Source organism: Gallus gallus, chromosome 2 (assembly GCF_016699485.2).
Source record: "Gallus gallus isolate bGalGal1 chromosome 2, bGalGal1.mat.broiler.GRCg7b, whole genome shotgun sequence".
Classification (NCBI taxonomy): Eukaryota; Metazoa; Chordata; class Aves; order Galliformes; family Phasianidae; genus Gallus; species Gallus gallus.
In genome coordinates, this window is record NC_052533.1 from 96,508,980 (window position 1) to 96,531,864 (window position 22,885).

The 22,885-nt window shown below is 38.4% G+C and overlaps 1 protein-coding gene across 4 annotated transcripts in view; it reads right to left on the bottom strand.

Annotated features, from left to right (window-relative positions):
* Positions 1-22,885, bottom strand: part of CEP192 (centrosomal protein 192) — a 57,416-nt gene that overhangs the window by 13,856 nt on the left and 20,675 nt on the right. For all 4 annotated transcript variants that reach the window (XM_046937998.1, XM_015282473.4, XM_015282474.4 and 1 more), the window contains exons 18-36: positions 21,905-22,802; positions 21,157-21,305; positions 20,424-20,654; positions 19,616-19,741; positions 18,542-18,685; positions 18,289-18,352; positions 17,603-17,742; positions 17,383-17,475; positions 14,519-14,634; positions 13,673-13,843; positions 12,273-12,363; positions 9,704-9,880; positions 8,932-9,192; positions 8,635-8,753; positions 7,030-7,139; positions 5,071-5,212; positions 4,432-4,604; positions 3,945-4,068; positions 878-983 (exon numbers count right to left, since the gene is read on the bottom strand). In XM_046937998.1, the coding sequence (XP_046793954.1) occupies positions 878-983; positions 3,945-4,068; positions 4,432-4,604; positions 5,071-5,212; positions 7,030-7,139; positions 8,635-8,753; positions 8,932-9,192; positions 9,704-9,880; positions 12,273-12,363; positions 13,673-13,843; positions 14,519-14,634; positions 17,383-17,475; positions 17,603-17,742; positions 18,289-18,352; positions 18,542-18,685; positions 19,616-19,741; positions 20,424-20,654; positions 21,157-21,305; positions 21,905-22,802 (3,435 nt within the window). The remainder of the gene's footprint in view (positions 1-877; positions 984-3,944; positions 4,069-4,431; positions 4,605-5,070; positions 5,213-7,029; positions 7,140-8,634; positions 8,754-8,931; positions 9,193-9,703; positions 9,881-12,272; positions 12,364-13,672; positions 13,844-14,518; positions 14,635-17,382; positions 17,476-17,602; positions 17,743-18,288; positions 18,353-18,541; positions 18,686-19,615; positions 19,742-20,423; positions 20,655-21,156; positions 21,306-21,904; positions 22,803-22,885) is intronic.

The following is a 22,885-nucleotide window of genomic DNA, read 5'->3' on the forward strand; positions in this document are numbered from 1 at the left end:
GCAAGGACATCTTCCACTAGGATCGGGCAGCACAAGACCCCATCCAACATGGCCTGAACAATTCCAAGGGCATCCACAGCTTCTGTGGGAAACCTGTTGTAGTGCCTCACCACCCTTATAGTGAAGAACTCTGCCATAATATCTGATCTAAATCTACTGACAGTATGTACTTACTGGGGAGAAATTACTAAGGAGATTTCATACTTTTACACTGAAGAACGCAGAAGAATTGTTGGCTCCATGAATTTTATTAATAGGCTTTAATTGAATCAGGGCAAAGCCTTGGATTAAAATGTCTAAGCAGCAAGAACCTGTTCTACACATTCATTATCACAGACTTATCTGCCAGAAGGTTAAGTTCACCTTAAGGGAGTCCAAAGGGAACTGCGGAGTCTTGTCCAGCAACCTGCTTTAACTCCTTTTGTCTTAAAAGATTACATAGGTAGAGATACATACACTCTCTACATACGTAGTCTATATAAACAAATATATATGCATATATAAAAAAAGCAGAGATATATAGATAATTATATATGGAAGAAACAAATTCAGCATTTTTAGAAAATGATATATAAATAGTGAGTATACTGAAAAAATTTTATTGGCAATGCAGTCCAACTGTTCACATCATGGTATTTCTTTAGAGATTAATGAAACAAGATTCTCAATTTTCAAAACATGCTTTGTTGCTTTGGGTTTGCTGTGCATTTTTTAGTTTTTTTGTTTGTTTGGTTGGGTCTTTTTGGTGCTTTTTTTTGGAAAGACCATCTTTACATATCTGTGGTGTGGAGGGAGAGATTTTAAATGAGAATGAAGTTTACAGAACCTGCATTCCACATATAAAAATACAGTTCTGGCAACATGACTAGCCACTTACTTTTTGTCCATTATCACAGTGGATGTAGATTAGCCCACTCCAAGGAATTACAGAAGGCTTTGTGGCAAGTGATGGATTAGGACTCACCAGAATTAGTGCACGGCTCCTAAAAGGAAAAAGACACTTTGTCTAATACGAGGATCAAGCTAACAACTATAATAGATCTCCCTAGCTCAAGAAAGGATGCACTTTTAAGACAGTAGCTAAGCAAAGATGATCTAGAAACAAATATCAATAGTAATTAATTATCTGAAAATATAATATTTTGTTAGAAACTTAAAAATAACTTGCTGCATAAACTTGTTACTGGTGTTTCTTTAAGGCTACAGAGGGAAAGCATAACATACACATTAAGAAACAACCTATCAGGCCATAAAAAGCAAACATAAAACTATATGAACAGAAAAAATATATATACTCCAGAAGGAAATTGTTCCGTTCAAACAAAGTATGCACAAATTGCACCTTTGAAACCAATTCCAGCTTTAAAGAATTTACATGCTTCCCTTCCTCCCACTCAGAACCCCTGAATTTGGAGAAAAACTTTTCAGTGGTTTCTATAGTCATCTAGATAGGGGACACCAAAGAGTTAAATTCATTCCAAGCAATTATAACATGAGGCAGTAATTTGACCAGTGAGAACATAAGTTTGATTTACAATGTTCTATATTCAATATCATAAAATTTAAACATAAAAGAGGGCAGAAAGTAAGCAATGAAGCTATCAAAAAAAATACGAGTACAAAAAGATTACTACAGTAAAGGTCGTTGATTTTATGTTAGAACTGTTATGAGCAAAAGCACTCAAATCATCCCAGAAGAATTAGCTTAAAGTGTCACTAGCAGAGCACTGCATTTGAAAAGTTTAGTGCAAGAACAAAATCAGTCCTATAGGAAAGTCAGTTCCAAAATAATCCTCACAATATAACCTTCTCATACAAACTTCAACTAAGAGGCATCAATAACCTCACACTAATTCAGGATATTAATATTTCCTTAAAGAACCCTTGAAATCTTAGTTTCCACTAGGAGAAAGTCCTGCATAGACACAGCCAACCTACACAAACACAAAGCCAAAATACACAAAGCCATTTCAACCTTATTTTAGCTGAGAATATTTATTATTACTATTATTTTTAAATTTCAGTAGTTCTCAGAATCTTTATGCTTATGGTTCTCTCTCTCATATACAAACTGCATATGTGAGAAAATGACTTATTAAGTACATACACAGTTCTCAGTCACTACCTGTTGTCACAAATTATTTCACCGTCTTTGCTCCTATCAGCCTATCTTTGACATTTACTGCCAACCTCACATGCAAATCCAACCTGCGTGGAATCATGAACCAGATGTCTCAAATGGGTCACATCCAACCTACAGATACCACCTCTCAGTACTTTTCCTGCTGTGGAGTGGAGCAGCCTAGGGAAGAAAAATCCTGCCTAACCACCCTTTCAAACCTTATTCAGAAGTCTCAAAGATGCTTTCTAAACAAGGCACTTGCAGTCTTTCCAGATGCCAACAGTCCCTGCTCCAAAAGTGCAATTCCTTCGACAGCACCTATCAATACTTCCAACACTGAGCCATCTCCATGATAAAGTCTCCTTGAATGCTACCAAATTCAGTAGGGACTTAGGATTTAGTGATTCCACATTCAGAAAGGTTAGAGGTTGCACCTATCACGCTCCAAGGAGTTTAAGGATTTTAGTTAAGGTGAAACAGAAGGTGGCCTGCTTGATCTGACATGCTCCAACATGGCAAAGGCAGTCTTTGATCTTAGGACTTCCACTATGACTGAGGAATTGGACCTTGTCCTTTCCTGGCTTAAATCACCTCAAGAATTCCATGCAGCTCCAGTCATCACAGTGCATATTATAAAAGATTGCCTGGCTTCCATCCTGACACTATGGCTGCTCTTGTCATGGTATGGAGATTGACATAGAAAGTAGAAAACTATGTAAGCTTGTCATGCTTAAGCCAGCTGTTCCCACAGGTCTGTTTCCTGCTTGCAGGCCTCTGTTCTTGATCCAGACTACTTTTTTGACCCAACCTGTTTGGCCACAGCTCATTCTTTTCTAGTGAAAAGAACACAGTATAATTATGCAACACAAGCAAGTTACTTCAAGCTTGTCAACAATTCACTCAATTAAAAAAAAAAAATTGAAGAAGCCCTGAATCAAGGGTACAAGATACTCAACACATCCTTGCTTTTAGCTATTGCAGATTGTTTGGTGGTCTCTCACTGTTCTAATCTGCCACTCCTTGCAGATATTCTACCCCCTGCAGAGAATCATCTTCATTTTTTGCCGACTGATGATAAAAGTCCCCCAACAATACACTCAAGAATTTACATCTGAGTATCGAATTAAATGTTTAAGTCCATCGTACCTTGAACAGTGATGCACGACTGAAAAGAAAGGCTCTACTTTGTGTAAACATCTGAAGATAAGATAGTTGTTTAATTCTTTAAGAGCGTTTCTGAAGTGACCTTAATTTTAATTCAGAAATGAGAAGTGGCAAAATGTTTTTTGTTGACATCTGTTAGGAATCCACACAAGCAATGATGGTACAAAGACTGTTCCAAAATACTACTAGTTAAGGTAGAGATGATCCGACACTGACTTGCCATTTCATACTAACAAGCACTGAGAAGCCATAGGTTAAGCAACAAAAACTAATGTCAGAATACATAATGAATCAAGTGCTGACAAATATCAGCACATAACCAAATCAAAGAAATATCCTGTTTTAAATACATAGCTCATTCAAATAAAAAAGTACTGTGAAAGGATGTTTTTAAAAGTTCTGTTTTGTTGACCTGGAAAATTATAGAAGAGTAACAACACATCAAAGAACAGAAAACTCCTGGTCTGCAGGTAACTTTGTATACAAGAGAAAAACATTTCCTGCACTGATAACTATAAAGGATAAAGTCAAATGAGTAAGGTTAGCTTTACATGCCAGCTGACAAACTGACTGTACTCTAGAACAGACTATAATAAGTTGCTCTAAAACCTCACCACACTTGTACATAAAAAAAAGGAATCTATATAAAGAAACTTACTCTGGTTCAATAACTCCATGCTGTGGGGTTATAGTAAGGCAGTGAGCTGGCCATGAAAGCTCAAACGTCAGCACCCTACCAGAACTGTTGACAATTTCTACATGTCCAGTATCAGCTGTTCCACCTGTAACACAAAAAAAAGCTATAAAGCTAACAAGTACAAAAATTCAAAAAGAACCCAAGAGTCAGAGATTCACCAATTAAGATAAAGCATTTTATGCCCTATTTTTTTAAATTAAACTTCGCAGTGCTTTAAAATCTACATAATTATGTAGTGCATATTATACGTATACAAACACATACAGCACCTTAATCCTCACGATTTAACCCAAAACTCTGTTCAGATCAGGTTTACTGCTTAGGTGCGTACCACTGCAGCAAGATTATTGGTCAAGTCACATTCACAAACGTAAGAGAATTTAACATAATAATTAGTAGTTATTTCAATACTAAAACGATTAAGTTATTAAATGAAGAAAATACTTACTAATAGAAGGAGGTAACAAAATCAAGTTCTCAGGCTTAACAGCCCAAGTCTGTTGAGCATCTATTTTATTCTGAATTCCATCGTTGCTTTTCATAGGTAATGGAGGACCCTGAGGCCCTTTAACAGGAAGAACATCCAACGTTGCATTGATAAGTCTCGCAGCATTCTCAGATCTGGAAATAAGATTGTATTAAGCAAATGTAGTAATGGAAATAGCTTAAAAATAATTATAATAGCTTACTCGTAGTATCTCTCAAAATGTAACACCGAAATACAATGTTGTTCATGAGGATTTATGAGGATTTCAATTTAATTTGAAAAGCCATTATAAAAAGAAAAAAAGGAAGTCAGCAGCTATATCATAGAATGGCTTAGGTTGGAGAGGACGTTGAAGGTCACTGAGTTCCAACCTCCGTGCCATGGGCAGGGTTGCCATCCACTAGATCAGACTGCCCAGGACCCCATCCGGCCTGACCTCGAATGCCTCCAGAGATGGGGCACCCACAGCCTCTCTGGGCAGCTGTGCCAGTATCTCATCAGCCTCTGAGTAACAAATTTCTTCCTATGATCTAATCTGATTTTAGATGAAGGGAGTCACACTTAGTAAGGCGTTATCCAACAGTTACTCCTATACGTTACCGGTTTGATTCCAAATGATGTCCCGGAGATTGCTGAAAACCATCCTGATTAATAACAGAACATCCAACCACAGTGAGGATAATTTTTCGCATATTTGCATAGAAAAGACGGATATCGTTTGTCCCGCGTGGGATATCACATACTGAAAGAGTAATAGAGCAATTCTAGTAAGAACAAAAGAATCATACTCAGAAATTGCACAATGGAGATTTCGGATATATTCCTATTTAACCTTTTGGTTAAGAATTATAGATCATTCTGAAAACAACATATGAAAATTATCAGGCATAAATCAACATTAACAAGAGATGTAATAAATTTAAATACACACAAAAAAATATAGCTTTTTGAATTATATAACTTATTTTCCACCTTTATGCAAAAGATGCATATTAGTTTGATTCTATGCCCAATTAAAGTCAAGTTTAATTTGTTTACCCTGATAAGACTTAAAAATAATTGTTTCCCCAAAATGTTTAATAATCAAGTCCAAGTTTACTTCTGTGCTTTATGCAACGTCATGTAGAATTGACAGAATGGGAAAGTGAACGCTTTTCACACAGGATGCATTTGATCCATTATTGCTTCTACTGCACAGAAGATTTTGGGGCAAACTGTTTATGTTTGTACATAGCACCTACACTTCAGCCAGGGATAAGACAGATGAATGCCCTCACAATAATGAAACTTAGGAATGCTGTGAAATTCATACTCTTATAAGTATACATGCTGACTGTCAAGTCTAATTGCACACTTCATTGTGCAGCACGCTGATGCATGAAGCAAGGAGGCTGGTGAGAAACTGACAACACACCACTTCAAACACTAATGTCAGTGTATAATTTCGGAGTGACAAGGAGGTAATGAAGGGCTTTAAGTCTGTATCAGTGTTTACTTCTTAAAAGCAGCTCTTTCTGAACTCCTCCTTAAAGGCTTATTGGCAGCATTACATAAGTCTGTTGTTGCTCTTTGTTGGTTGCTTTTAATAATAACAACCTTCCCCTCTATATTTATTTATTTATTTAGTACAGAAAATACTGAATAGAATGGTAAGGATCTTTGACTTCCAGGATAAATAAGTCTCATTAAGTAAAAGAATTGTGTGCAAATAGAAAGGAACAAAAGCCTGTACTTGAAGCCAAGATGCAAGAGGTAGGCCTTGTTTTCTACAGAAAGAAAAAGAAAACTCAACTACTACTAGCAAGATCATCTCTGATCATCTTATTAATAGAAGTTATCTAGGCTCTCTTATACCCAGTAAACAACTTCAGGGCATACTCAAGAGCTCAAGTATCTTATCTTCCCTCGGATCTTACCTCAGTCAAGAAGATTGATCACTCTTCCAAGTAAAGACAGTATAAAATCTATCAGGACAGAATCAGGCTACAAGCATAGTGGCATCGTAACAGTGAATTCTTTGCATATGTAAATCAAACTAGCTTAAGAAGTAGGGTTTAACAGAAACCTCTTTATGACAGTAAAAGGACTTGTTTTTTTTTTATTTGGAGGATACCTTTACAATACATTCTGCTCTTTTTCAATAAGTTCCTTGCTAACATATTTTTTGTTCTTCTGCCTATGATGTCATTTAACATGGGAAGGGAAATACAACTTTTAATATCAGCAAAGTTAATTTCAAAATTTTCAGATACAGAATATACATCTGTATGAAGACCTGAAACTTTCAATGAAATGAAGCATCGAGTCTTTCTCAAGTTTCAATAACTCTTCTAATAAACCTGACAATTTTAATGCCATGACATTCATAGCTTTAGGTTGCATTTTGATAAGAAAAAAAGAGAAGTAAACGGTTCATATACGTGTTGAGTAAAAGCGATCAATTTTGCTTCTGCATTCATTAAAAATAAAGGAAAACGAACCAGGATTTAAGCCTAAAATGCATTTTTCCCCACCCAAAAACAAGTATTACATCTTTCTTCTAGAAGTGAATAGGCCTACCTTCTGTCACAAGCTGCTCCCCTTGAAACTCTTCATCAAATACAATGTTTCTCAATAAACTGTTTTCTGGGACTATGGGTTTTGCTACCTCAAGTTCACAAGTCATAGCTCTGTTAGAGGTAAGAAAACAGTGTCACTAAATTACTCAAAGCATTGAAAACATCCATCAGAAGAAATAAGTGAACTTTTAAGAATCTACCATCACTAACTTTTACCATTTCTGAAATATCTAACAGGCTGAATTGTTATCAAGATTATCACACACGCAGCTATAATATGAGCTTCTTATTCAAAGTCCAATGGTTAAATTCAACTAGTTTTAATACTTCATTTGGATAACAATAGGTATGATGACTTTAATAAAGCTTCAGGCAACAGTGAAAGATTCCTCATTCACAGAAAGAAGCTTTGCACTGAATGGTGATCGCTGACTCCTTACTACTCTGTCTATTGTCGGCATTTTGTATGATCATAGCATGCTGTGCACAGCCACTTCTGTCACTAAAAGCAGAACACACCATTCTATTTTGTGCATTTATTATACAAAGTGAAATATAAATCCAGCTTCTACTTAAGCTTGGTTAGATATATTCTACAGATTTCACAGAATGGTTTGGGTAAGAAGAGACCTCAAACATCATTAAGTTCCAACCCCCCCGCCATGGGCAGAGTTGCCAACCAATAAATGAAGCATTAGATCAGGCTGCCCAGGGCCACACCCAGCCTGGCCTCAAGAACCTCCAGGAATGGAGCATCCACAGCTTCTCTGGGCAGCCTGTTCCAGCACCTCACCATCCTCACAGTGATAAACTTCCCCCAACATCTAATCTACTCTCCTTTACTTTAAAACCATTCCCCCTTGTCCTATCACTATCTACCCATGCAAAAACCTGATTTCCTTCCTGTTCCCTTTAAGTACTGGAAGGCCATAATGACATCCCCCTAAAGCCTTCTCTTCTCCAGACTGAACAGCCCAGTTCCTTCAGCCCGTCTTCATAGGAGATGTCCTCCAGTCCCTGGACCATCCCTGTGGCCCTCCTCTGGAACCTCTCCAAAAAGTTCCACATCTTCTCTGTGTGGATGTTACTTATCTCATCTCATACACATTCATGCTGCCTTTCTCCATATAATTTAGCAAATCAAGGTGCATATCTCAATCAAAACTGATTTTACTGAATTTTAGTACTGCACCTTCCAAGAGTGTTTTACTAAAAAAAAAATAAAGCTACGCATGTATTGGGAAAAAAAGGATAGTAAGACAGAAGGCAGCTCTCTTCTGATACACACACAAAAAAAGCAAAAATCCTTCCCCAGAAACCAACACGTTCACACTCAAGAACGTAAAAGGAAAACAAAATCTTTAACTAGAATTGTAGTTACAGTATGTAAAAGAAACAGTAAAAAAAATAAACCATCACAAGCACCCACCCTCAAATAATAAATACCAGATGTAAGACTTGCTGCATCTATCCTTACCATTTAAGTCTCTTGGTTTTGCTTGCCATTTCTGGAAGCACGCTGAAACTATACCCATGGCAGCATCCCCTTCAGTTTGACATTTCATGAGATATACGGCCATGTTAATGATAGCAAAGGACGTCTTACCTACGATATCGCTGCCTGGAAATTTCATCACCACAAAAGAAACATATCGTTGACAACAGCGTCTTTGGTTTCAGCAAGTTCCTTTCCTTTTCTATGGGGTTCCACGTTACCGTAATCATCTGATAAAATAAACAGGCAACATTTGAAAAAAAAATCTTAGTTTTAGTACAGATGTTTGGAAAATTAAGTGAAATTTGAAGAGTTAAATCAGGTTTTAATGAGGAACCAGAGAGATGTTTTCATTAAGCACTTTTTAATCAGTACCACTTGTTCATAATCAGGCACCACTATACTTACTTCGTGTGCTCCTTCTCTCAGTATGAACTTCTCTGGAGATACCGTCATTACCTGAGGGTCCACAACTGTTTTTGTCTGCAGGTTGGCAAAGCACAGTGCTTTAACATACGCAGCACGAGAACCCGTATTTCTTATGCGGAAAGAAACTCTCTTCAATCTTGAGGGCAATAACCCATCCAGTGTTAACATGTAGCTGTCTGACAGTTTTTTAACGCTCTCTAAAATTATACTGCTCGTTCCTCCATATCCAGATAAAGGTATCTGGGAAAAACAAACAAAACACAACAGTGCTTCAAAAGTGAATGCCTTCTCACTGAAACTTCTGTAAAACCACATTCAGCTACACGAGGATGCACAGAAAGACAACAGAAAAAGCTTAAAACATGAACTGAAGAAACTCTGCAAGAAGTAAAGATTCAGACTATTCAGTTTGACTCAAGTTTTACTGAAAATTCTTTTATGGCTTATCTATATCAGCAGAGAAGCTCCAATTTTTATTTATTGTTTTTTTGACAGATCTACAGTTTAAAACAGGCTACTTCTAGAGTGGTACGTAAAACATTTCTACCTTCTTCACAAGAGGAACAAAGTACATACCAAAGTTAAGGCTACTTAAACTAAAATTCAATCCCCATATAACCTTCTAAGTAGTATGCAAATACACTCAGCAGATATCTTGAGAAGTTCCAACTTTTTGACAGAAACAACAGACTTTAAACAATTAAGAAAAACCTATGTTTAAAATTATCAGAAATTACATTCGGACTCTTACAGTAAACTTAATTCCTGGCTGTGATCTAATTCCCAGCTGTTTGATTTCCAGCTTTGCAAAGAAGCAAGTTACACGAGTGGGTGTAAACATCAAGTATATATTGGTGTCTTCTTTGGGACGGATTTTGAGTTCCCAGTTACTCGTCAAACGTTCTTCTGATCCAAATATACTTTGCAGCTATAGGAAAAAAGGGAACATACAATAAATGAGTGACTACAGTGAGAAAAACAATTAATAAGACTTATTTCATTACCAAACCAAATTTAACTTCATCAAAATCTGGGCTAAATAATTGACAATATATTAAAGATATTAAAGGCTGTGATGCTTAACACAGAACAGAAAAATTAAGTTCACTCACAGTGAGCTCTCTCTTCAGATAATGGGACTTTTTGGGTTCAAACCCCAATACAGCGTGTGAAGCTGAAGTTAACAGTGCTACATTAATTCTGACATTGAAAGATTTTACAGATCCAATCTGAATAGCTGAGGAAGAAGGGCTATAAGTCCACGTTAACTGCATAACAAAACTGTCATTGTGGAAATTCCAAAAGCTAATTCTAGTCCTTCCTTCTTCCTTCCTATATACACAGTCCCTTGGAGTAAGGTCTTGAATCGCTCCTGCAGAAAGCACCACCAAAAGGACCCTTCTACCCAGTGTTGAGTCTGTTGTGCTGCAGCAGTTTGAAGAGCTGCAAACTGAGCTCCAATCTGCTGCAACACTGTTATGGTTTCAGCTGGTAGGTTACCAGTACAGCTTCACTATCATGCTCATCTAGGCAGCCTCATAGGAAATGCAGCCTATGGAAGTACTAACCACAAGCTTTAGGTTGAGCTGGGAGACCACAAACTTTGAAAGTGAGAACAGTTTAACAAGCTCCGTCACAAGCTTCAGGGTAACCAGAAACAGGTATCCTAATACTCCTTTCTGTGTAACAGCCCTTTGCTCCTCTCCAACCTTAATGATTTTATGATTCCAAGTAGTCTCATTGTAATAGACACTCAAGAAGAATGAAGAGGCACACCAGATAGAAGTATGAGCTCTTTAATTAAGAAACCATGTCTCAGCCATATTAAGTGTTAAACTACTTAGCAAGTTCAAGCATTCTTGAGAAACAACAAAGGTAGGGAGGAATAATATGCAATTGTCGACTCTAAGGAGGAGGAAAAACTGGAAAATAGCTTTCTATTAGGAATGTTAATTCTTTTACTGTCTCTACCATTCAACAGGCTCTCAGGCTATCTGCAACAACCAGCAGACATTCTCTCAACCATGGTCTACTACGTTAGTACAGAGAAAGGCACACAAACTGTAGATCATCAGTTGGGTTACTGGTTTCAACCGAAACAGAAAGCAACAACCTACCAAACAATTCTGATCAGATCGCCTTCACTGAGGACTAAAGAAACTTTAGCTATATTGGTTAAAAGCCTCTCAGATTGTTAGAAACAATCATAAGCTTGACAACGACCCAGAGAAAGCCAGCTACCTTTCAAAAGCTACAGATCAACCAGTTAATAAATGAAGGGAGCTGAATTTTCTGCTAAGCACAGGAGAAACATCAAGCACTTCCAGAATAAAAAAAATAAAAATCAAACTCTAATGTCCAGAATTCCAAACAACCACCACGGCATCTAATGCACTATTACATACAGTTACAAATGCTCTCTCTTGTAAGAAGTCTAGAATTCAAAATCTACTTAGCACTTTGACCATACCACATATATCCAAGCTGCAACAAGTCCATCAGCATTTCAGAGTATGTCTGACTCATCTCTGCTTATGGATAGACACCCCAAGACAAAGATGGGCAAGGTCCTCCATCTTGGTGCCAAGATACAACAGAGCCCAGGCACAAAGAGCAGCACCACTGATTTTGATCTCCACCACCTTCAGTCAAGCAGGCAAAGCTACTAAGAGCTATGTCAACAGCCTGATCAAGAGCATTGGCAGAATTTAATGAGTGCTTCAGAGCCATCCTTGACCTGAAAAACATGATCTGAGGAGGCTATCATAGCCTAATTCACGGCTGGCATGGCTTCACATACTGTGTACAGTTTCACTTGTCTTCAGTCTGTGTCCTTCGATACATAGTACAAAGGTTAGCACATGGGACATGACAACCAGAGAGGACCAGAAGAGTTAACAAAATCCTCATCAGTACAGTACAAGACCATATGATGACCTAAAACATTTTGTTGAGAAGACAGGCAGAAAGTTACATGCTTACTGCATGAAGGTACATACGAATTCCCATGCAAAGCAGAAAAATTATTTTCAATTTCACCATTTCACTGAGTTACCATAGCTCTACATTTTATTTCTAACGTCATTTAATTCTTCTGGACTGAAAAAAAACCCAAAAGAACAGTGAGCTGCTATTCCAAAATCCCCAAATCAAAAATTCATTTTGTGATGAAATTCATTTGCACAGGTCTTCTACAACTTGATTTTTAACCTAGCTCAGTCACCACTAAGGATGTGCTACAAGTGAAACAGATTCTAACATTTTTATATTATATTATCCTGATGTCATAAATGCTAAAGAGAAATTTTCTTTACAGTCACCTGAAAACAGTCCTGATCCTGACCTCTTATCACCAGTCTTAAATGCTGAGTCACAGATGGAGAGTTATTTCTTAAAGTTAACTTCTGTTGGCTGAAAAAATATGAAGTTCAGTTATATTTTGCAGCAAATATTGATCAGCTGTATATATTTATTCGTGTAAGCAATGGAAATAGGATTTTTTTTTTAATCATTTCATGAAAAAATGCCTCTAGTACAACAAAAGATGTTAAGTAGGAAGTTATTACTGTATTCTCAAACTTACAGATCTTACAGCATTACATACCATTAGCATCAGTTTTCATACAGCAGAAGAGCTATATATACACACATTACTTAGCAGTTTTATCTATTAAAGAACACAGCAGTTTTGTCAATCCTAAAATTCTGTCAAAAATAATTTAAAAAACTAAGATAAAATCAGATTATCCAGAACCACTCAGTTATGAAAAAGCAGTCTTGTAAATAGCATGACCCAGATCCATTGGAACAGGGGCAGAGAACTAAATTAAGGCTAATATTTTCATATACATTTCAACACAATTATACCACAAAGACCCATCTGGCAGCATCAGGTTGATTAAAAAGCGTTTTTTTTCCCCCACCTCTCTGATATGTGGTCAGTGTCAGGACATATCTGCTACTCAGATTGGTCTTCAAGAGAGGTAAGAAAATTCTCCAGTAAGAACAGCTACTGCCTTTTCCACTTTAGCGAGGCAGAAGCCAACCACAAAACAATCTGACAAGCTCTAAAACTCATAAAAACAATGAAGGAAGATCGAGCAGCTACTGCAAACAAACACAAAGAGAGAACGAAGCTTCTCCCCAGCTGTCAGCAGCAGACACTGCTGTACTGCGTTGCAACAACAAAAAAAAAAGTAAAAAATTTCAATTCCCTGATAGGCTTCAGTGAGTCAAAACTACTTTTCAGGATGAACAGAAAATATAAAGGGTTGAGAAAGTCATCCCCAAACATCCAGGACTGTTATTTTCAAAACAAACTATATTGACAGAACAGAAAAATGGCAACATAGCTATCAGTAGTGATTCTTTGTTATTAATGTGGATCAATCTAAAATGATAACCAGGAACATCACCAGATTCCTCCAGAAGTTCAGTATCAGAACAACAGTGGATTTATCCCCAAAGCAATACTACAAGTCCAAAGATCTCCAAAACTTGCAATCTTGACATACCAAAGCAGCAATGAAGTATATCTCAACAATAATGAACAGCAAAGCTGGAATCTTGAAACTAAATAAAAATTCAGACGAGAACTAGTCTGACTAAGTTACTGTAGTGATGCAACAGACTCTTTATCACTAATAGTTCTAACATCAGAACATAATCAAATTCAAACAAATTAATTCAGGGATTCTATTCTATATGAGCTGCTACTTACACTGATTCTCCAAGCTTTACTCCTCCCCAAGCAATGAACTGCTTGTTGGAGAGAATAGGTGGAATATCTGCAGCAGCTGTAGACACAGGTCTATTTTCCACTGACTCCATCTCACCTTTTATCACCACTTCGTACTGAGGCCCAGATGGCAACACAAGGATTTTCAAAACACTTAAAAAATAAATAAATAGATTTTAATCCCATCACAGAACAAGATAAACCGATGAAAACGAAACATAACTGGAAAAGAGTTACACATAGGCCTTTTAAAAGTACCTTCTTAAAGGGAATACACTCTATTTTATATCTAAGGCCAGCTTTAAGTGTGACAAATTTAAATCCTTTGGGCCATTCGGCTATTTCATACAGATCAACCAACTAACGTGCAAAATATGTGAGTGCATACATCTCAGTGAATGAATGAAACGTACACATTATTGTTAGATAAGACTTACATGCTATCTTCAGTTATGGCAGCCAAAATGAATTATTTCATTGGATGCTGGTCTGTGCTTCAGGTTTTCATTTGTAAAACGGAAAGAACATTTCCCCTGTCTCAGGGGGGTGAAGAAGCAACTGAAATGGATGCTAAAGGTAAATACTTGCAAACGTTGTAGCTTAGAAGCAAGCTACCAGATCTCTGCTGATTTGTGACAGGAAAAGAAATAGCAACTCATTAAGTTACGTAGAGTAAATGAGGCAGGAAAACTATGGAACAGGTGAATCAGCAAAAATCTAGGACTCAAGAAAGCAACAGAAGTTGAAACAACCCTCTCATGGATAAAAACTTTCACATTTGCTGATGACCTTAATGTTGAAAGTTACTGTTCAAAACAGTTATGTTACCTCTGAGTAGACGTTATGTTTTTTGGAGAAAACTTCACAGTTACTTCTCGTTCTTCTCCAGGAAGAAGGAAGAGATCATCAGGTTCAACAGAGAAGCAACTGTCCTGTTCTGATGTCTGAAGGTATATGCGTGGGGCCGGAAGGAGGAGAAAGCGTTTGTTATTTAAGGGAGTCAACATTTCTACAACATATAATAAAAGCTGGCTATCTATCTGCTGTACTTACAGTTTCAGACAACATAAATACACCTGTCAAGTTCAGAACTTTTTCACATAATCCTGCTCTAGCCAAATTCTTCCAAAGTTAGAGATATTTATACTATACCCTCTGGCAGAAGACATCTTAAGACATCAACTGTATATACAACACTGAATGAGATTCAAAGAAATGAAATAGAGCAATGACACACCACTAGCAAAGCAGCATCGCTGATTTCATCACATCTTACCAACCATTACTCATATCATCACATTAACATAACATTAATATGCATCACTACCATCACAATCTCCATGGTTTCCACTCTGTGAAATGACGTGGTCACAACCCCAACCCTCATTTTTTTGTATATACGTAAACAGACCACAGCATCATAGAATCACTGAATGGCTTGAGTTGGAAGGGACATCAAAGATCATCAAGTTCTAAGCCCTTCCCTCCTACTTCCCCCCCTCCCCGCCACAGACAAGGTTGCCAGCTGCTAGATCAAGCATCAGATCAGGCTGCCCAAGGCATCATCCAGCCTGGCTTTGAAAACCTCTAGGGACAGGGCATCCACAACCTTTCTGGGCAGCCTGCTCCAGCACCTCACCACTCTCTCACTAAGAAAACTTCCCCAACATCTAATCTGTCTCCCTTCTTTTAGTTTAAAACCATTCTACCTTGTCCTATCACAACCTATCCATGTAAAAAGTTGACTTTCCTCCTGTTTATAAGCAATCTTCAAATACTGAAAGGCTGCAATTAGGTCTCCTTGCAGCCTTCTCTTTTCCAAGCTAAACAAGCCCAGTTCCTTCAGCCCGTCTTCATGCTAGCAGTGCGCCAGTCCCCGGATTATCTTCATGGCCACCCTCTCCAAAAGCCCCACATCTTTCCTGTGTTGGGTACTCCAGACGTGGGACACAGTACTTCAGCTGGAACCTGACAAGGGCAGAATTGAGGAGAATCACATCCCTCGCTCTGCTGGCCAGCTCCTCTTCTGATGGAACCCCAGATACCATCAGCCTCCCGTGCTGCAAGCACATACTGCTGGCTCATGTTCAGTTTTTCATCAACCAGGATCCCCAAGTCCTTCTCAACAGGGCTACTTGCAATGAGTTCTCCCAGTTTTTATACATAACTGGGAATACCTTGACCCAAGTGCAAAACCTTGCACTTCGCTTTGTTGAACCTCATTAGGTTCATAACGGCCCACCTCTCAGATTTATTGAGGACCCTCTGGATGGCATTCCTTCCTTCTGCTGTATGAACCACACTACTCAGCTCAGTGTCATCAGCAAAGTTGCTGAGGGTGCACTCAGTTCTATCATTTATGCCATTGATAAAGATGTTAAAGGGTACCGGACCCAAGACAGACCCCTGGGGGACACCACTCTTTACCAGCCTCCACCTGGACATACAGCCATGACCACAACTCTCTGGCTGCCACCTTCCAACCAATTCCTTATCCAATAAATAGTCCACCCTTCAAATCCATCTCTCTCCAATTTAGAGATAAGGATGTGGTGGGGGACCAACGTCAAAGGCCTTGCACAAGTCCAGGTAGATGACATCAGTTGCCTTTCCCTTGCCCACTGACACCCTCACTCCATCACAGAAGGTCAGCAGATTGGTCAGACACAATCTTCCCTTGGTGAAGCCATGCTGGCTGTCTCAGATCACCTACCTGTCCCTCATGTATCTTAACATATCTTCCAGGAGGATCTGTTCCATGGTCTTCCCAGGCACACACTTGAGGCCTGCCAGACTCCTTCCTCCCTTTCTTGTAAATGGGAGCGATGTTTCCCTTTTTCCAGTCCCCAGTGACTTTGTCTGACAGCCACAACATTACAAATATAACGTAGAGTGGCTTGGCAACCACATCAGCCATCTTCCTTAGAACCCTGGGATGCATGTCATCTGGCCCCACGGACTTGTGCATATTCAGTCTCGTGTAGTCTCAGACTTGCTCTGCCCTTACACCGTGTAGGAATTTGCTCCCCCAGTTCTCACCCAGAGGTTGAGGTTCAGGGATGTGAGGTTCAGCGATGTGAAAAATCTAAATGTATGTCAGTGTGAGATATCTAGCTGTGAAATGAGACTTGACTGCCCCTTCCTTTAACCTCAAACTGCTAGTTACAGTGAGTGTAATTACCTTTCAATCTGGGTCTACACAATCCCTAGATTCTCAGGAAAATTATAGCCATATAAAGAGGATGTATATACCTGAAAATAACTTAGCTTTGTACTTGACTGGCAAGCTGTTCACAGAAAACAAATACAGCATTTTTAGAAATTAAAAGTGTTTACCAGTGCTAAAAATACCTCTTTGATCTAAATGTACTTCACCAGCTAAATAACATCTGCTACGTAGCTCAGGATTCACTACTTTTAAGAAGTGTGTTAAAATCTATACGTTAAGATAAATAAAAATATATTTGTTGTAACAAATACAACTAAAGCTGAGCAAATTCAAACAAAATTCTTACCTGTTTTTTCCATTTATACAAGCTAAGCTCTGGCTATCCTTCATTCTCTACGTAAACTTGAAACCTTTTCTGTCAAGCCACAATTAAGTGAGGATCCCATAGCTTAACCCTAGTTTGTTTTTTTCCAAATATGTTAACAGCACAAAACATGATTTCAAGATGGAAAAGCCAGCCTACCTTAAGTTTCAAATTTACACCAATGTTTCCAGCATTTTTCAGTGGCAGTTGTTGTTTGACTGTTGAACCCACACTAGCAGACAGATGTATTGTCTGGAAAAAGAAAATAAGTGTAAATATATGCATGCACACATATATATTCTAAAAACAAACATGTTACCACAAGTAGGCTTGGAGAGGCAAACTGTTCTTAAAACATACTTTGTAAATACATGCAAACCTGTAAGTCCTTTGGAGCATGAATCCTGGCTGTTCCAGCTCTTGCTCGGAGAGGAATACTTTCAATCACACTACTAGGTCCTGGGCTATCCACTTCTACATCAACTCTTGCCAAGAATTCCTCTGCTGGACCCATGGTATCTAGGGACAATTCCATGAATGAAGAAACCAAGCAAGCCTGCTAGTAGCCATACACACACATACAAATCAAGCCTCACAGGACCATACTTATGATTTTATTTATTACCTTTCTGTCAAAAGTGCATGAAACGGTCTCTAAAACATACATAAAGAAAACAACATAGTACATCAACTAATTTGGATTCTATTTCCCTCAGGAAGTCAGAAAAAACCCCACAGATTTGTTTTTCAAATTTCTTATCTGTTCTGCAATCAATATTTTCCTAGGCAATTATTTAATTCCCTCAGCAAAAGGAGTAGAGCACATTCACACATTCCACATACTCTGCAATAAGCAAACACTTTGTACAGTCTGATACTGTGGCATCTAAAAGGTTAAGACACAGAAGCAGGCCTTCTCCTTCAGGAGCTAAAACTGAACAAGGAGTAACTGAAACATAAGGACATATAAGACAAAGACTGAATGTTTCAGTTAAAATCTGCAGCCTGTTCCTAAAATTCTAACGCATATATACATTAATTAAAATGAAAATCAAATTGCTATACCTGAACAAGAAATTTGCTTCCTAGGTGCATGGAACAGAACCCAAACTGTTAGAACTTCAGGATCCTGAAAAAGAAATTGGTTGACTCATCTCATGGAGTGAATGGAATTACTAGAGAAAAAATAAAGCTTGTAGCAATAAAACAACAGTACTCCAATAGGTAGATCGCAAAAAATATTACTGTGAATTCAGATAAGCAGAACTCATTTCAGACAGTAAGTAACAGTAAGAATCAGTAAACTCCAACTACTCACTTGTCCATCATAGCTTGCATGGATCACGTGATTTACAACGGATGGAGCTGCTACCTGAGAAACTGCATCCATTTGGAGCGATTGCCCATTAGAGGAATTAACTGGTTCCTTGGAAAACGTGAAGCAACGCCAAGCTACTGCATTCTGTCCACAAAATAGAGATTTTTAAAGTATTAAAATACTTATTGCCACAAAACTGACAGAGCTGACACATGCAAGGCTCTCTCTAAGCAATTTAGTCTGGAAATCAAAAATTGGCCTGTAGTTTCAGGTGGTATGTCATAGTCCAGAAAACCCTCTAAAAGTCATTAGAAATTCTCTGTAATAGAAGGAAATGAGCTGGAAGTGGTTAGTGGAAGGCTTAATCCAGTTGGGCTGTGCAGGACTAAACCTTACTGGTAACTGAGATGACGACCCACAGCCTTAACACAAAGCCAGTCCTTTCTCTCCTGTCCCCACATAAGAGGAAAAAGAGGAAAACAGCTCTTCCCACAGCACAGACAGCAGCAAGCCTGGACACTAACCCAAAATCTGCATTGCCACAGAGATGCAAGTAGGAGCATAATTTAGCAAGTAAGAGAGGATATTACTGCCTAGAGGGAGACAAATCAGATGGAGATCTGCTCTTCCTCCAAAGGAAGACAGAACTTGTTAAACTTCCTATGAAGCAAGGCTGCTTGTTCCAATAGTCAGCTATTAGAACAGCACACATTACACAGGAACAGCGCAATCCATCTTTGCCTTCTCAGAGGGAAGGTTTAGGCATCATAAACCCTTCTGCTGTCTGCTGCCTTACTGTCTCAAATCAGGCAACACAGGGACAGCAGACTGCAGCTGGGCTGACTAAAATGAAGAACGAGACAAGGTGCAATTGTCCCACAAGCACTTTTGTTGCTACCATTACAGCTGAATCAGATCAGCCAGTAAAAATTTGTACTTCCTGACTAACCTGAGACACTTCTTGGGAGTTTTACATCCAGCATCAAGGGTATATTTTAGCAAATAGTAGTGTTTCAGTATTAAAACTCAGTATCACAAATTAGCTTTCACATACAGGGATTCTACTGTACTTACTGCATTAATGATAAGTCTAATTGGCACAAAAGCATGGGTTTTGTTGATAATTTTTAACGGAAGAGCCTTCCAACTGCCAGAAGTCAAGTCACCGAAATCCAGATAATCTTGTTTTCCTGTTTCCACCTGGTTTTAAGACAAAGCAGAACTCTTAAGGAAAGAAAACCTCAAAAATGCACTAGAATACAAAAGCAGCAGGAAGCGCTACTCCTGTAATGCCATACCCACATATACAATACACACCTACCAGGGGTACGTAGTAGCTACACAACATTTGCTTTGATATCAAAGGTGCATATACCCAGCTAAAGACAAAGGAAGTATTCCATACATCCACTTTTAATTATGAATTAGTCTGAACGGAAATCCTCTCTACAACAACAAATGAGCTCAAAGGAATAAATAAACAAGGCAAAACCTATGCCATGTAATTGTAAAATGGAAAGAAATGCTTTTTGCTATATTTTAATGCTCGATGATATCCAAAATAGCTGAATCTTGAGAAAGCATTACATGTTAAAAGAACGGATGAGTTTTTTAATAGTCAGAAATTTATTATTTTCAGACAGTTGCTTAATAATTTCTCATGTCCAGCTATGTGCTCTTCCACAATTAAGACTTCCTCAGTTATAAGCCCTCAATATATATACTTTTACATTCTCTACTCATTCCAAACATAAGAAACTCCAGGTTCCTATGAGGAGCAGCCTTTATTCCCACTCTTTTTCACTATCATTAATTGGAGTTCTATGAATAATTAAAAAAAAAACAAAAACAAAAACCCAACGACACTTAAGTAGCTACTTACTTCTAAATGAGGATTTTCAGCAACTGCTGTCAGAACTACCCTACTTGCCAAAGCTTCGGCCTGAACAACTGTCTCAGCATCTGCAGAAACCTGCCAGGATGAGACACTGAGAATACACTGGAAGACCCCCGAACGACAAGGTAAGAAAAGTATTTTCAGGTCATCAGTAGAATGGGGTCCTACAATCGTTTTGTTCTTGAACACGAGACACTGATACTTCGCAAGATCCACCTGAAAAGCAATATGCACATCAACTTCAATCAGCTTTTTGTTAGAGGACAGCTCCATTCAAAATACCACATTTATCACATCACCATCTTTACGTCCAACTTCCATCTGACTCAACTGTAGGCATTTGCTTTAAATTTAAAGTTAGGTAAGTCAGCCTGAAAGTTGCTGGGGTTTCTGTCCAGCATCTAATAACAGATTAACATGGGAATTGTAGTGTTTACTATATTTGAAAGGAAGGAATTAATAAGCAGTGACCTCAAACCTACCAGAACGTATGCATGTAAAATAAATTTTCAAGTCAATCCCATCAAGAGATACCTATACTATTCCTACTCACTGGAATAAATCAGGAGGCCTGCCCAAGAGAGGTATCACTGCTTTTGTGTCTATTAACTATGAACTGGGAAGAACTTACAACTCTCTAAAGAAAGCTATTATTTCACAGTAAGACATTTGATAAGGTTACAGCTTTATGCTTCTAAGTGTACTGAAAAATACTTACCTTTTCCCCATTGACTGATATGCTGAGTATTCCAATGCTGACCTGCAGCCACCGCTCAGTTGGATTAAAAATGCTAAGAGCTGTCTGTGATGCAATTCCCACACAGCAGGCATTAGGGAACTTCAGCTCTTCTGGTACTTTTACATGTCCTTAGGAAGGAAGCATGCTACTGTTAGTTCCAAGTACCCTGAATAAAGCATTACTCAGGCTGTCCCCACTTCAAGTTTGTCAACTTGTCTGAGAAATGCTTTCTTGCCTCAAGGATATATTTGAGTAGAAAAAGCAGAAAGCAGCTTCAGCCCCCCAGTCCTGGGATTTTGTGGCTTAACTGGCTGTTAATGTCTGCCCACCATAGTGACAGAAACACCTTCTGCTTTTCGGCTAAAATACAGCTGAACTACCAGGAGGTGACTTGCCTTGCCTAGCACAAACTGCAGCTAGGATTTCTCTCCCTCGTGACAAAGAGAGCAACAGATCCTTTCCACACAAGAACACTGAATGCTGAAATCTAGTTTCCTTGATTACAAAAAGTACATTTTTATAGTGTCTATTCTTGTAGTCTTCCAAATACTAAATTTAGAAGATACCATTAATCAAAGAGAATTAGTAATATTATTTTTCTCAAATATCAGCTTGAGTAAAGAATAGCTGTGGTCAGACATACTCCTAATTTTATTTATTCTTTTATAATAATTTTAGCTATTCCTGACCACAGCTATATTTAAAGCACACTTTTAAAAAGCCTTACCAACACCAGTTGACATCAAGAAGTCCCACTCCTTTCTACTAGTCCCAAGAGGTTGTGCACTATATGATCTTGTATTTAAGATATTCTTGTTCCAGGAAGTAGGATGTGGATGACAAAGTGCAGCTGTACCCAAAGAACCAGGACCAATATTTGAACCCAAAGGGATTCCTACGGGAACTGGATTTTCCACACGTCCTGCTGAGATGCCGGAGTAAGGAAGCCCGGATGGTGGTACACTAAAACCTGCGGAGCTGCAGCCATGAAACTGAGGCAAAATTTTGTTTCCAGTAGATGGTATGTTTTCTAGATGCTGCTGTGCAAATTGAGCTGCTGCCACGGAATGGCCTGGAAGTAACGTGGGAACAGAAGAAACTGTTTGACTTTCAGAGGTAGCGACATGGGATTTAAAGTTTGAAACAGGAATATACTGTTCACCAGGAGCGTTTTGATTTATAGGAATACAAGTTCTTAATCCAGGATATACAGGCAACGTATTTAAGGATGGCAATCCCTGGCCCTGTGCTTTATTTGTGTGATCCTGCCATACTTCTTGTGCACCAACGTTAACAGGAAGTGGCTGAAAGACGCAGAATTTACTTGCAAGAGCTGATATAAGAGGGTCTAACTCTTTAAGAGTTGCTGCTACTCTTGAGGCAGCAGAGGTAAGCTGCTTTTCATTCTTTGGAAGATCCTCCTTGGTCAGTTCTTGACCTTGTCCTTCAAGCTTTCTTTCAGGATGCAAAAGTTCATTTTCTTCTGATTTCTGATCAACACTGAACTGTATTCCTTTGCGGTTTCTTTGGCACAGGTAGTCTTCTAAGTTCTTGTTTGTTTGCTCCTGTGAAGGAGTTGGGCTGGCTCGAATTATTGTCGTACTTAGTTCGCTTGCATTTTCATCCTAGTAAGCAAATATAATTATTACAAATATCACACATTCTAGAAAAGCAAACAGGATTCATAAAACAGATAAGATACAAAACA